The sequence below is a fragment of the Typopeltis vanoorti genome, chromosome 1 (assembly GCF_054136105.1).
Source record: "Typopeltis vanoorti isolate ZY-2024b chromosome 1, IOZ_Tvanoo_1.0, whole genome shotgun sequence".
Classification (NCBI taxonomy): Eukaryota; Metazoa; Arthropoda; class Arachnida; order Uropygi; family Thelyphonidae; genus Typopeltis; species Typopeltis vanoorti.
In genome coordinates this window covers 148689898-148702607 of record NC_143549.1, presented here as the reverse complement: position 1 = coordinate 148702607, position 12710 = coordinate 148689898, and the positions used below count along the sequence as shown (strand labels likewise).

Here is a 12710-nt window from a genome sequence, read left to right as displayed (position 1 = left end):
AAAACAAAAGTTGTGGCATTTAAAGGTTGAGATCATCTTAGATCAAAAATAATTATAGAAAATAAAATAACAGAACAAATGACACGTTTAATTATTTAGGCTGCATAATAACATTTAAAAGATAAAGATATAGATGAAAAAATAAAGAAATTTCAGAAAACCTGTGGAACAATTAAAAGAACACTGAACAAAAAACAAGATGAGAATCTCATCTAAAATTTTATAAAGTGATGACCACTCCCAGCTATTATATGATTCAAAAACATGGACTGATAAGAAGAAAGAGGAAAGTAAAATACAAGCTGCAGCAGAGACTAGATTTTTAAGAGCAATTAAAGGATGCACAAAATTGAACCATATAAGAAATCAAAAGAACTAGGTATTTACGATGTAAATGAAAAGATCAAGGAACAGAGAGAGAAATGGAAAGATATCGGCTATCAAAAGAGGCTTGGATAGGTAGTATAGATCAAAGAGAAAGAGAGACCAGTGAAGTAAGTCAGAACAAGCAAATGCCTAATCCTTGAAAAGTAGATTAGGCATCTATTATTTCCCGAGAGAATACATTGGGGACATATGTTCAGACTTAATCACTGTTCTCTACCTTTTTATTATTTGAGAGTATACCGCATAATCTACTATTATCAATACTGGTATTAGAGATAAAATCATGAATAATCTCATGGAAACTTCAACTATGATGCCAGGTCAGAATAATAAAAGGCACATATTCAATTCTAGCCACCAACTAAGAAATCTTTAAAGCACTTTTTAAGTTAATATTTTAAATCCCATAAGATATGAATTTTGCAGTTCAGAAAAATCAAATGTGAAACACTTCTAATGGAAGCAGAAGCATTTCTTCTCTTTGATGAAGAAGTTGTGGGTTTGAATCCCACTGTAGACATGGATGGTTGTAGATGTCTTCAGGTCAGAATTGAATCTTATTGTCTAGTGAGACAACCATCATGTTTAACAGTCCTGAAGAAGCTTGAAAAGTTATATTAGTACCAACCATGGAACAAATACTAATGTATAAAGACTAACAGCCTTTCACGAGTGGGATTCACTTAAAAAATAAAATAAATTCTAGTTAGAATATACTGTTTAGCAGAGCTGAGAAAGACAACTGAGGCGAGGATAAAATGTGGAGAATGGCTGCTAACCTCATTTGACATGGTTGCTATTACAGGATTTATGATTTTAATTGGTATTATTATAATGTTAAAAATGTTAAGAAATAAAAATCTTTTATTTTCACTTTAATGATTGATCATTTCACAGAATGAAGTCATACCTGTGAATCTGAGACACTGAGGTATCAGATGATAAATGAGTCTTCAGTGTAGATTTTTTGTTACAACAATGGGAATCAGCTATGCTTTCTGTAGGACAGCATTCTTTTGTTCTTTCTAATATGGACAACAGAGACTGCAAAATATATTATACAAATAAACATAAACAAACAAAAATTAACATATTAATGATAAAGGCATTAATGTATGATAATCTAAAGCTTCTCTTTTCATTCTATCCACTGTAAAAGGTCATTGCAAAGTGATTCTCTGAAATTGCTTTCTTTTAAATAACATTCTTAGAAACATAAAACTGAATAAGTAACCTAAAAATTAACTCCTCGATATCTTTTAAACTGGACAGAGCACGAAATATATACTTCGTGGAAACACCCTGTAATCTGCTGGGATACAAAGGCTAGATAGATAATTCAGCCACCTGTTGAAGAAACCAAACCTGGTACTCTGCTAAGCAATATCAAGCCTCAAATAAAGAAGAAGAGGCATTTGTCTAGTCTGGATTTTATTGATGCAAGGACAACCAAAACCATATTGTGCCATACCAGAGATTACAGCAGAGCAGAACATAAGGTGAAAATAAGTAACAACGTGAGATTTAGAAAATCTTATGTACATATAAGGAAATAAAGGAGTAAAAAATGAGAAAGCAGAATATAGATACATTTATTATCAGGTGTAATACTACAAATTAACTGTAAAAAATTATCTGCACTTTGAGCCTGATAAGATCTGTTGCAATATGTAAATATGATGCAGAAGTATAAGATATGCACCACTCTTCAGTTATGTGGTGGCACTTCAGCAGAACTCAACATATGGTAAATGAGCATCACAGTGCTAACACATAAGCAGGTTGTCCGCAGGAGCTAAGTCAGGAGAGTAACAAGGATGAGTGAGCATTGCAACCTGCTTGTAAAATCTACCATCAGCAGAATATCACCATCATTTTAGGTATTTAGCCACTAGCCTGTTTCTTGCCACATTCCATCTTTTTCTTAGTCATTAAATTGCGAAGGCCACATCAACAAGTAGAGCAAGCAACTCATTTGCATGATGTAAAAATTGAATACTCATAGAAATAATACAAGATGCAGCTGGATCTGGAATGCATTAAGGATCGGAAGTTTGAACATTCATTCCTTAAATCAAAAACAAGAATTGAAATGGATAAGCAAAATATAAAAATAGCTTGTCAGGAAAAAAAAAAATAGGTAAAGGAATGCATAAATTAAATAACTATCACTTTTTTTTATTATTTATTTTATTAGTGGTGTAAGAGAACCAAGAAATAGCTAAAGCTGGTGTGGGAATAATAAAAGGGATTTTCAAAATGAAATAAAAGAATGGAAATGCATAACTGAAAGGAAACCAAGAATAAAAATAAAATTTAAATTTAAAACTCTAAATATAATCAGTGCCTATAGTTCTATGAAATGTTATAAAAAAAAAAAAAAAAAAAAAAAAAAGCAGAATTAATAATTATTAGATATATGAAGAGCCAAAGGCTTCAATTCGGCGACATATAACTTGTTTAAGTTAAGGGATATTACATCCCATATAGTTTCTTAGCCGAATAAGAAACTCAAAGAGTTTCATGCCGAATAACAAACTCAAAGAGTTTCATGCCGAATATAGTAGAAACTATATAAAGTTCGGCGATTCCAAGTGTAAGCAAATACCTGGATACTGCAGCAACTGACCCTAAAGGTAGTGCAAGCTGAGGCAACTCGTGTCAAAGGTGGAGCAAGCTCCGATCACTATTCTTGATATTTACCCATAATGTGAACTTAGCTCCTAGGAGCTGTATTATTTTTCGACATTATGAGAGAAGGTCACTACCCAGACCGGTTTCAACCTTTATTGGGGTCTCATCAGTGAGTAGGCAGACCTAGTTAATATCAAGTTTGTAGCGAACAGAACTTACAACCCTATTACGAGTTTTGCCATGAGGTGTCCTAATAAATTATTAGATATATGAAGAGCCAAAGGCTTCAATTCGGCGACATATAGCTTGTTTAAGTTAAGGGATATGAGTAAATATCAAGAATAGTGATTGGAGCTTGCTCCACCTTTGACACGAGTTGCCTCAGTTTGCACTGCCTTTAGGGTCAGTTGCTGCAGTATCCAGGTATTTGCTTACGCTTGGAATCACCGAACTTTATATAGTTTCTACTATATTCGGCATGAAACTCTTTGAGTTTCTTATTCGGCTAAGAAACTATATGGGATGTAATATCCCTTAACTTAAACAAGTTATATGTCGCCGAATTGAAGCCTTTGGCTCTTCATATATCTAATAATTTATTAGGACACCTCATAGCAAAACTCGTAGAAGGGTTGTAAGTTCTGTTCGCTACACACTTGATATTAACTAGGTCTGCCTACTCACTGATGAGACCTCAATATTGACATCGACAGAACGCAGCGGATTCCAGAGACAGTTCCCGAGGACCCCCGAGAAAGCTCCGGCCGAAGGCAGACGTCTACCTCTCAAGAAGATCCAGTTTCAACGACCCGAAAAGAGAGCTCCATGCTCAGATTCCGCAGTAGTACCCAGCTTTGGTAAGACCTTTTTTTCTTTTTATTGCCTGTTTTATCCGTCTATTCTGGTATCGCTTTGTTTGCGGCGAGGAACGCCCAACGTTCCTCGATTTTGCCCTCCCTTACATCCCTTTTCTACACCCAGTAGTCAGGAATTTCTGTAACCATGTCGCATTTTTTGCCTAGAACTAGGACGCTCGGTATCGAGCTCACGAAGCCCGTAGATCAGCGGGCGTTAGCGAGAGCTCTAATCGAAACAGTAGGGGCTGAAAATATATACGGTTTTATACCTTATGGGAACAATAGATTCCAAATAGTGGTCAAAAGCGAACAAACAAAAAAGAAATTATTAGATGGTTTCATTTGTTGTGGACAAACAATCAGACCGTTTCTAGTAGGGAGCCTACGCAAAATGCTAAAAATAACCAGGTTTCCACTAGAATACCTAGAGAACGAACCTGAAGTCAAGAAATTCTTTAGCCAATGGGGGGAAATTCATGAGATTAAAGCAATGGAGTACGCAGACTATAAAGGATGGAAAACAGGAGACGTCGAAATCCAGATTGAAATGAAAAAAGAAGTCCCCAACTTCGTTTTTTTGGGGGGAACGAGGGTAACGATCAACTACCCGGGTGTGAAAAGAAGGTGCTTTAGATGTAACTCGGAAGAACACCTTGGAGCAGATTGCCCTCGAATACAATGCAGAAATTGCAAAACATCAAAACATAAAATAGAAAGCTGTACGGAACCTTGTCTGAAGTGTGGGGATCTGACCCACAAAGTGGACACATGTCCAAACAGGACAAGCTCAGAAGCAATTGGAGGGACCATAACACTGATTAGGGCTACACCCATCGGGAAGCCTGAGACAGTAGCAAGGAGCGATTTTCTGGAGCTCTGCCAACAGGCTGAAAAGGGAGCATCAACGGAAATCACAACCTCCACAAAAACCCAAAAGATATCCAAGGCAAGCCGCCACACGCAGGACAACATCGCCAGCATCAAGGTGGCAAACTATGAAACGCACAGGAAAGAGGAAGAAGTCACACCCAGTGCCCCAACAAAGCGCACAAGAGAAACGGAATCTAAAGAAAAGAAAAAAGCGAAACAAAGCAGCCTGATGTCATCGGAGGACGAGACAGAGTATACCCATACTAAAGGTCGATGTCAAACAATAGGCACAAAGCCCCTTGACAATGACGTAACAATGCTAGAGAGCCTACCCCCAGTAAGGGATCAACCGACAGAACCACAAGTCCACGAAATGGACTCTGAAGACGAAGGGGAGAGGGACTCCCCAAACAGGCTCGTCATTGACTCGGGTGCTGAATGTGAAACCAGCACCGACGAGGAACCAGAACTGGCCTGCATAGAACAACCAACAGTCAACGCCCCCCCCCCCCCTCATACTAACACCAACATGGAAGTTAAAATCGCAACCTTAAACACTAACGGACTACGCAACCCCTTTGCGCAAAGCGCTGTCTGGAGGCTAGTTAACACACAAAATCAATATCCTCCTGATACAAGAAACCCATTTCTATAAGCACTGGGACGTGGAGAACTTCTCGAGAAGCTATCCGGTCACCAGCTACTGGTGCTTCGGGGACGCTCACTCGCGAGGGGTGGGGATACTAATTCGCCCCCCAATCGCGGGGGGGGGGGTGCTTCAACGTCCAAAAAGATGCCACAGGACGCCTAGTAACGGCGGACTGGAAGTACGGTGGCTGTACCATCCGACTGGCTGCAGTTTACGCCCCGAACAATCCATACCACAGAACTGGTCTCTTCTCTGCCCTTGAAAACTATCTCCTGGGAGCAGAACACCTAATAGTTGCAGGAGACTGGAACTGTGTGGAAGACACACGTCTAGACAAAATCGGTGGGAATCCAAACAACGGAACTGGCGGCATTGCCGCTTTAAAACGATGCTGTATTAATTTTGATCTCGTCGATATCTGGAGGCAAAATAACCCCTCCAAAGTAGAAACTACGTGGTGCCACGGCCAGATAGCGACAAGACTAGACAGGGTGTACGTGTCCCAAAACTTGGAACAATATGTTCAGGGGATACGTCACACTGCAGTGCACAACATGACAACCGACCACAAAATGGTCATACTCAAAATCATGCTCCCAGAGGTTATGGAAACAGCCAGAGGGCCTTGGAGGCTTCCTCCGACCTTTCCCAGTCTTTTTAGCGACCAGCTACAGAACCTCTGTGACAGATGGACAAACACCAACTGGGACTGGGAAAACTGGCTGAGCTTCAAGTGGCAGGCTAGGGAACTGTTCCAAAAATGCGGGCGCAAAAGGGCCTACCAACAACACAAACGGCTGAGGGATCTCTACAGGGAACTTGGCTGGTCCCGGACAAACGAACGGAGCGGAGTTCCCTGCGGACATCTTATCAGGCAAGTAGAAATAGAGCTGCAGCAAGAGCGGCAGAGTAGAGTCGAAGACCTCGATTTTCGAACGAGACTCTATCTCAGAAATTTGGAAACACCTTCCGCCGCATTCTACAACCAACAACGGGTGGCGGCTAATGATAAGAAAACGATTCGCCAGATCGAGGAGAAGGGCCAGATTTTACGCTCAACCAACGAAATACTCCGTCACTTTCATCAGCAGTATATCGGTATCTTCTCTGACCGGCAGGGCACGGATGACTTCAGTGAGTGGGACGCAACACGTTTTCCCGATCATCTTAGTGCCCTGCAGGACAGGCCGATAACTGCAGCCGAATTAAAGGCCACATGCAGAATGATGAAAACAAAGAAGACCCCAGGGCCAGACGGACTGGGGATGGAATTCTATAGATCTATCTGGGAATTTGCATTGGCAGCATTAATAAACATCTTTAACGAATTCCTCACTTCGGGAAACATCCCCGAGGAATTCGTTAAGAGCCACACTATCTTTATCCCCAAGAAAGACCGAGATCGGACTTTGTCAAATAACTGCGTCCAATCTCCCTAACCAACGTAGACTACAAGATTTTTGCAAAAATTATCTGCACGTGCCTTAAGGGCGGTATCGAAAAAATAATAACAAGCTCACAGGTCTACGGGATCCCTGGTAGATATATGGAATTCAATCTCTTTTTGTTAAGAGACTTGATCAAACTGGCCAAAGAGAAAAAATACCCCCTGGCACTTCTCTCCACCGACCTGGAGAAAGCGTTTGACAGCGTCAACCACAGGTACTTGCAGAACATCCTACAAAAAACAGGCATGGGCCCGAGACTTCGGCGTACAATTAAAAACATGTATGCGGAAGCCACGACCCAACTATCTATTAATGGGTTTCTAACAGAACCAATCCACATAAAGAGAGGGGTTAGGCAAGGCTGCCCGCTAAGCCCCCTCCTCTTCTTCCTAGTATTAGAACCCCTAATCAAAAGAATTGATAACACCCCCGCAATTAATGGTATTCCACTGCCCCAAGGCTCCAGACAATGCAAAATAGTGACATATGCAGACGATGTAGTGGCTACACTCAGAGACTCTGAGTCCATCTATATCTATCTGCACACGCTGCAAAAATTCAGCATAGTCAGTGGTCTTCGCGTTAACGCACAAAAAACCAAAATCAAAAGTTTTGGAAATTTCCATAGCACTGGACTTCCCTACGGTTTAACGCTACAGACACAGCCCCTAACTATACTAGGCGTGCCCTTTTCAGACACCCTAGCACTACCAATCCAAAAATTGCAGGAGACAAGCAGGGAAAGGATAAGGCTGTTCAAACCAACCTTCTCCTTTTATGGCTGAGCGACAGTAATAAAAACAATCGTCACCCCAATGCTGATGCACACTGTCAATATCACACTGGCACAAGAAAATTAATTATCAAAAGAACTCCTGGATTTCTTCTGGAATGGGAGAAAACGTGAAGTAAAGAAAGAATACCTACAACTGAAACAGGAAGAAGGGGGTTATGCTCTGCCTGATCACAAAAGCTTGCTACAAGCAAACACGTTCAAAACCGTACGTAAGGCCTTAAACTCCAACCACATTTCTGGCCTACTAATTAGATATTTTATAGGACTTTTCCTCCCCCTCTTTGGGATCACGGACTATGCTGGACCCCGTGCAAGGGGGGTGCCCAAGTGGTACCGTACAGTAGTGAAATCGATCACAACACTCAGAGACAGAGGAATAGCAATCCTCACACACAAACCCAAAGCAGTATACTGGGATTTCTTCCAACTTTCCAGGCGTGATACACCCAATCTTAGTACAAATAATGAAATTCTCTTCAGAAACATCAAAAATAGCTGGGGACAGCCTTTTCATCGGGATCTAGCCTGGAGAATAGCCTACGGGCGGCTCCCGGTGAAACAGGTGAAATCCCGGCATGTACCTGACCCGTGCGACCCATTCTGCGATGTCTGCCGGGACGTGGAAACGGTGGACCACTTCTTTTATTTTTGCCCACCAGCCCAACGCATCTGGCGGAGACTCAGCACAGCACTGGGAATCTCCATGCTGACAGTAGAAGAGGTCGTACGACTACAATTCCCGCCACCAGTCCAAAAAACCCAAAAGTTCGCTATCTTCCTAATCAATGTACTAAAATATCACATCTGGAAAGTACGGAAAAAATCCCAGGTACGAGACGCAAATTTAATGTATGCAAGAATAAGAAAAGGTTTCTTTTTCTACTTACCCAAATTTCTTGCACAAGAAAGGCACTTACTAGGAGACTTTAAATTTGTGAATCAATACTGCAAACCACCTACAATATGCTTTCTTATACAGGGACGCATCAAGCCCTGTATATCTCTTTAGAACCCAAAAAACCCACCATCCCCCCCACCCCAGGAAAAAGAATAACCACTCTGTCTCCCCTAGCCACAAAGCTTTCGCTGGCACGGTTTCTTTACTCCAAACAAGGGGGGGAGAGCTGAGAACCCGGGCGGCGAAGGCTTACTGCGAGGCGGTGCTGCTCCTCGTGAGCGGCATCTCCCGGGCCAGTCTCTTCCCCATTCTAAGTCCCAGTGGTACCAGGTATACAAGTTCCTCAATAAGTTCCTATTCATTCCTACTTACCGAACCTTAAGTCCTGTTATTTTAGATTTAAAATAAATATTTAAATAAGTCCTATTATTTACATCTTGTCTTTAAAAAAAAAAAAAATTATTTACCTGGAATAAAAATAAGGATATTATATCTAGTAACATAAAAAGAACCTCCATTAATACTGGAGTAAATCATTACCTTAGATAAAATAATATGTGAACTATAGACAAAAGTCTATGTTTAACCTTTTTCTGAACAGATAAATTGAGATTATATGTTACAGACCAATTAGCCAATAAGGCTAAACAGGTTGACTGAGGCCTCTTTTTACCTCCTACTATCCTACTCTATCTTATATCATACTCCTCTTTTACTGTCTGCTGATCCTCAGCATGCTTTATTCTCCAAAGGCCAATGATGAGAGACATGAACTCCCATTCTACCTCAATAAAGGTTGAAACCGGTCTGGGTAGTGACCTTCTCTCATAATGTCGAACAATAATACAGCTCCTAGGAGTTAAGTTCACGTTATGGGTAAATATCAAGAATAGTGATCGGAGCTTGCTCCACCTTTGACACGAGTTGCCTCAGCTTGCACTACCTTTAGGGTCAGTTGCTGCAGTATCCAGGTATTTGCTTACGCTTGGAATTGCCGAACTTTATATATATATATATATATATAAAGTTTCTACTATATTAGGCATGAAATTCTTTGAGTTTCTTATTCGGCTAAGAAACTATATGGGATGTAATATCCCTTAACTTAAACAAGTTATATGTCACCGAATTGAAGCCTTTGGCTCTTCATATATCTAATAATTTATTAGGACACCTCATGGCAAAACTCGTAGAAGGGTTGTAAGTTCTGTTCGCTACAAACTTGATATTAACTATCCCTCTGTTTCCCCCAATGAAAAGGTGCCACCGATTATCCTAAGGGAAAAGCAGAGATGGTCATCACTCAGAACCATCTGGGGTGGGGGGGGGGGGGGGTGGGGGGGGGGGGGGGTGGGGGGGGGGGGGGGTGGGGGGGGGGGGGGGTGGGGGGGGGGGGGGGTGGGGGGGGGGGGGGGTGGGGGGGGGGGGGGGTGGGGGGGGGGGGGGGTGGGGGGGGGGGGGGGTGGGGGGGGGGGGGGGTGGGGGGGGGGGGGGGTGGGGGGGGGGGGGGGTGGGGGGGGGGGGGGGTGGGGGGGGGGGGGGGTGGGGGGGGGGGGGGGTGGGGGGGGGGGGGGGTGGGGGGGGGGGGGGGTGGGGGGGGGGGGGGGTGGGGGGGGGGGGGGGTGGGGGGGGGGGGGGGTGGGGGGGGGGGGGGGTGGGGGGGGGGGGGGGTGGGGGGGGGGGGGGGTGGGGGGGGGGGGGGGTGGGGGGGGGGGGGGGTGGGGGGGGGGGGGGGTGGGGGGGGGGGGGGGTGGGGGGGGGGGGGGGTGGGGGGGGGGGGGGGTGGGGGGGGGGGGGGGTGGGGGGGGGGGGGGAAATAACGTGTGCGCTAAATAGGCATCCCAGTTAGAAATATTATTGTTAGCTAATTTTGATAAGGTGAGTTTTAACGTTCTATTCATTCGTTCACACATCCCATTTCCTTGGGGATGGTAAGGAGTGGTGAACAGTTTTTTTATTTTTAACAACTTGCACAGCTGTAGTATGACTTCAGCTGTGAAGTTGGAGCCTTGATCCGAAAGGAGAGTCTCAGGTATCCCATATCTAGAAACGATGAGCTTAAAGAATTTCTCCGCTACAGTTCGAGCAGATTGGTTTTTCATTGCTACAGCCTCTGGATAACGAGAGAACATGTCTATGATTACAAGTATGTACTTGTTTCCCTTCCTGGTGACAGGAAGTGGTCCCACAATATCCATGGCTACAGCTTGAAATGGGCGCCTGGGAATTGGGACCGACTGCAAGGGTTTTTTCTGGCACAAGTGACAAGAGGCCACATATGTTTCAACATCCCCTTTCATTCCTCTCCAAAAGTATCTGTCACACACCCTGTTCCACGTTCTGAGCATCCCTTGATGACCAGCCATGTAGGCATCATGAAAGGTGTAGAGCACCCAGGGGATCATGATTGCTGGAACTATAATCTTATCTCTCCATTTTCCTGTAACACTCTGTTTGGATAGTAGCAGACCATCCCGGTCAATTTGTAGAGAGTGATCGAAGGGGTGGGTGTCAAAGGACCTCTCTCCCTCTAAGACTCTCTCATATACCCTTCTCCATATTGGATCTCTCCTTTGCTCTCTTACTATGTGAGGTTTTTCCCATACTTGATGCTAAAGAGGGACGACTTTGTTCTTGTCTAACACATCCACCCAGAACACGGAGGAAATTCAATTACTCCTTGAACTATCATTATCCTCGTGTGTAGAGCCCAATGATCTAGACAGATAATCTGCTACCACGTTTGTTGATCCCGGAATGTATTTCACTTCTAAGTCGAACTCCTGCATTTCCAATGCCCACCGGATGATTCTCTGGTTCTTATCTCTCATCGAAGTAATGAACGATAGAGGTTTGTGGTAGCAGCACAGGACAATTTGTTGGCCTAGGAGCATGTACTTGAACTTTCTTAAAGCGTAAATGATAGCTAGTGCTTCCTTCTCTATCACCGAGTAATTTAATTCAGAATGGGAAAGCTTTCTGCTGACGAAGGCAATGGGCTTAAATCCTTCCCCTTCATCTTGTTCTACAACTGAGGCAATCGTATCAATGGAGGCGTCTGCCCCAGTTTAGGATACATCAACACCGGTGACTGTGTCAAAGCTAAGTTTAAATGACGATGCACTTGCTGTTGCTCCTTTCCCCATTCAAACCCCTTTCCTTTTTTCGTCAACCTGACAATGGGCTCCTTTAATCTCAAACACTTGGGATGAATTTTCGGAGGAAATTTATCATGCCTAGATATCTCCTGACCTGTTTTATGGTGGTGGGAATCTTGGCCTTTAAGATGGCAGATACATTATTTTCAGTGGGTTTTATTCCATCCTTGCTTACTACATGGCCAAGATACTCCACCTCCCTGAGAAAGAACTTACACTTCGAATATTTCAAGGAAAGTTGAGCTCTGCTCAGTCTGTCCATAACTCCAGTCAGCAACCTACAATGCTCTTCAACACAGGATGAGTAAACCAGGAGATCATCCTTGAAAAAAATCACTCCCTCTCTTAACATATCAGACAGGACAGAATTCATCAAGCATTGAAAACTCATGGCTGAGTTCCTGGCTCCTTGAGGAAGGCGGCACAGTTGATACTTTTGCCACCTGGTGGTGAAAGCAAAGTATTTCCTGTTCTCCTCCCTCAGAGGAATTTGGAAGTAGCCAGAGTTTAGATCCAATTTAGAGAAATATTTGGCTCCTTCCAACCCAATCAATAGATCTTCAATCTACAGGGAAATCAATGGGTTTAGTCACTTTGCTTACCTCCCTCAAATCTAAGACAAATCTCAGCCCTCCATTTGGTTTTTCTACTAATATGAAAGGGCTGTTCCATTGGGAACATGACCTTTCTATAATTCCAGCCTTTTCATAATCTGTCATCAATTTCTTGAGTCTATCCATGTATTTGAGAGGCGTCTGGTACTACCTTACATATACAGGTACATCAGAAGTAACCTGGACAGCATGTTGGATTTTTCTTGTGCAGGAGAGTGAACCAATTTCTTCCGTAAATACTTTGGGATACCGATGGAACACTGATTCAAAGAATTTCTCGATGTGAGCCCTATCCTGCTCTGAGCTTGAATGCTTAAAGGTGTCTAAGGTTAACTTCCTTTTCCATATACCTGTATCCTCATGACCACCTTTTTCTTCAATTTTCATGGCCCTCCCCAT

The 12710-nt window shown here is 43.1% G+C and overlaps 1 protein-coding gene across 1 annotated transcript in view; it reads right to left on the bottom strand.

Annotated features, from left to right (window-relative positions):
* LOC150110529 (E3 ubiquitin-protein ligase HUWE1-like) overlaps window positions 1–12710 on the bottom strand; it is a 46321-nt gene extending 33611 nt beyond the window's left edge. The window contains exons 1-2 of the mRNA XM_090400354.1: window positions 12468–12710; window positions 1298–1431 (exon numbers count right to left, since the gene is read on the bottom strand). Coding sequence (XP_090256480.1) covers window positions 1298–1431; window positions 12468–12710 — 377 coding nt within the window. The remainder of the gene's footprint in view (window positions 1–1297; window positions 1432–12467) is intronic.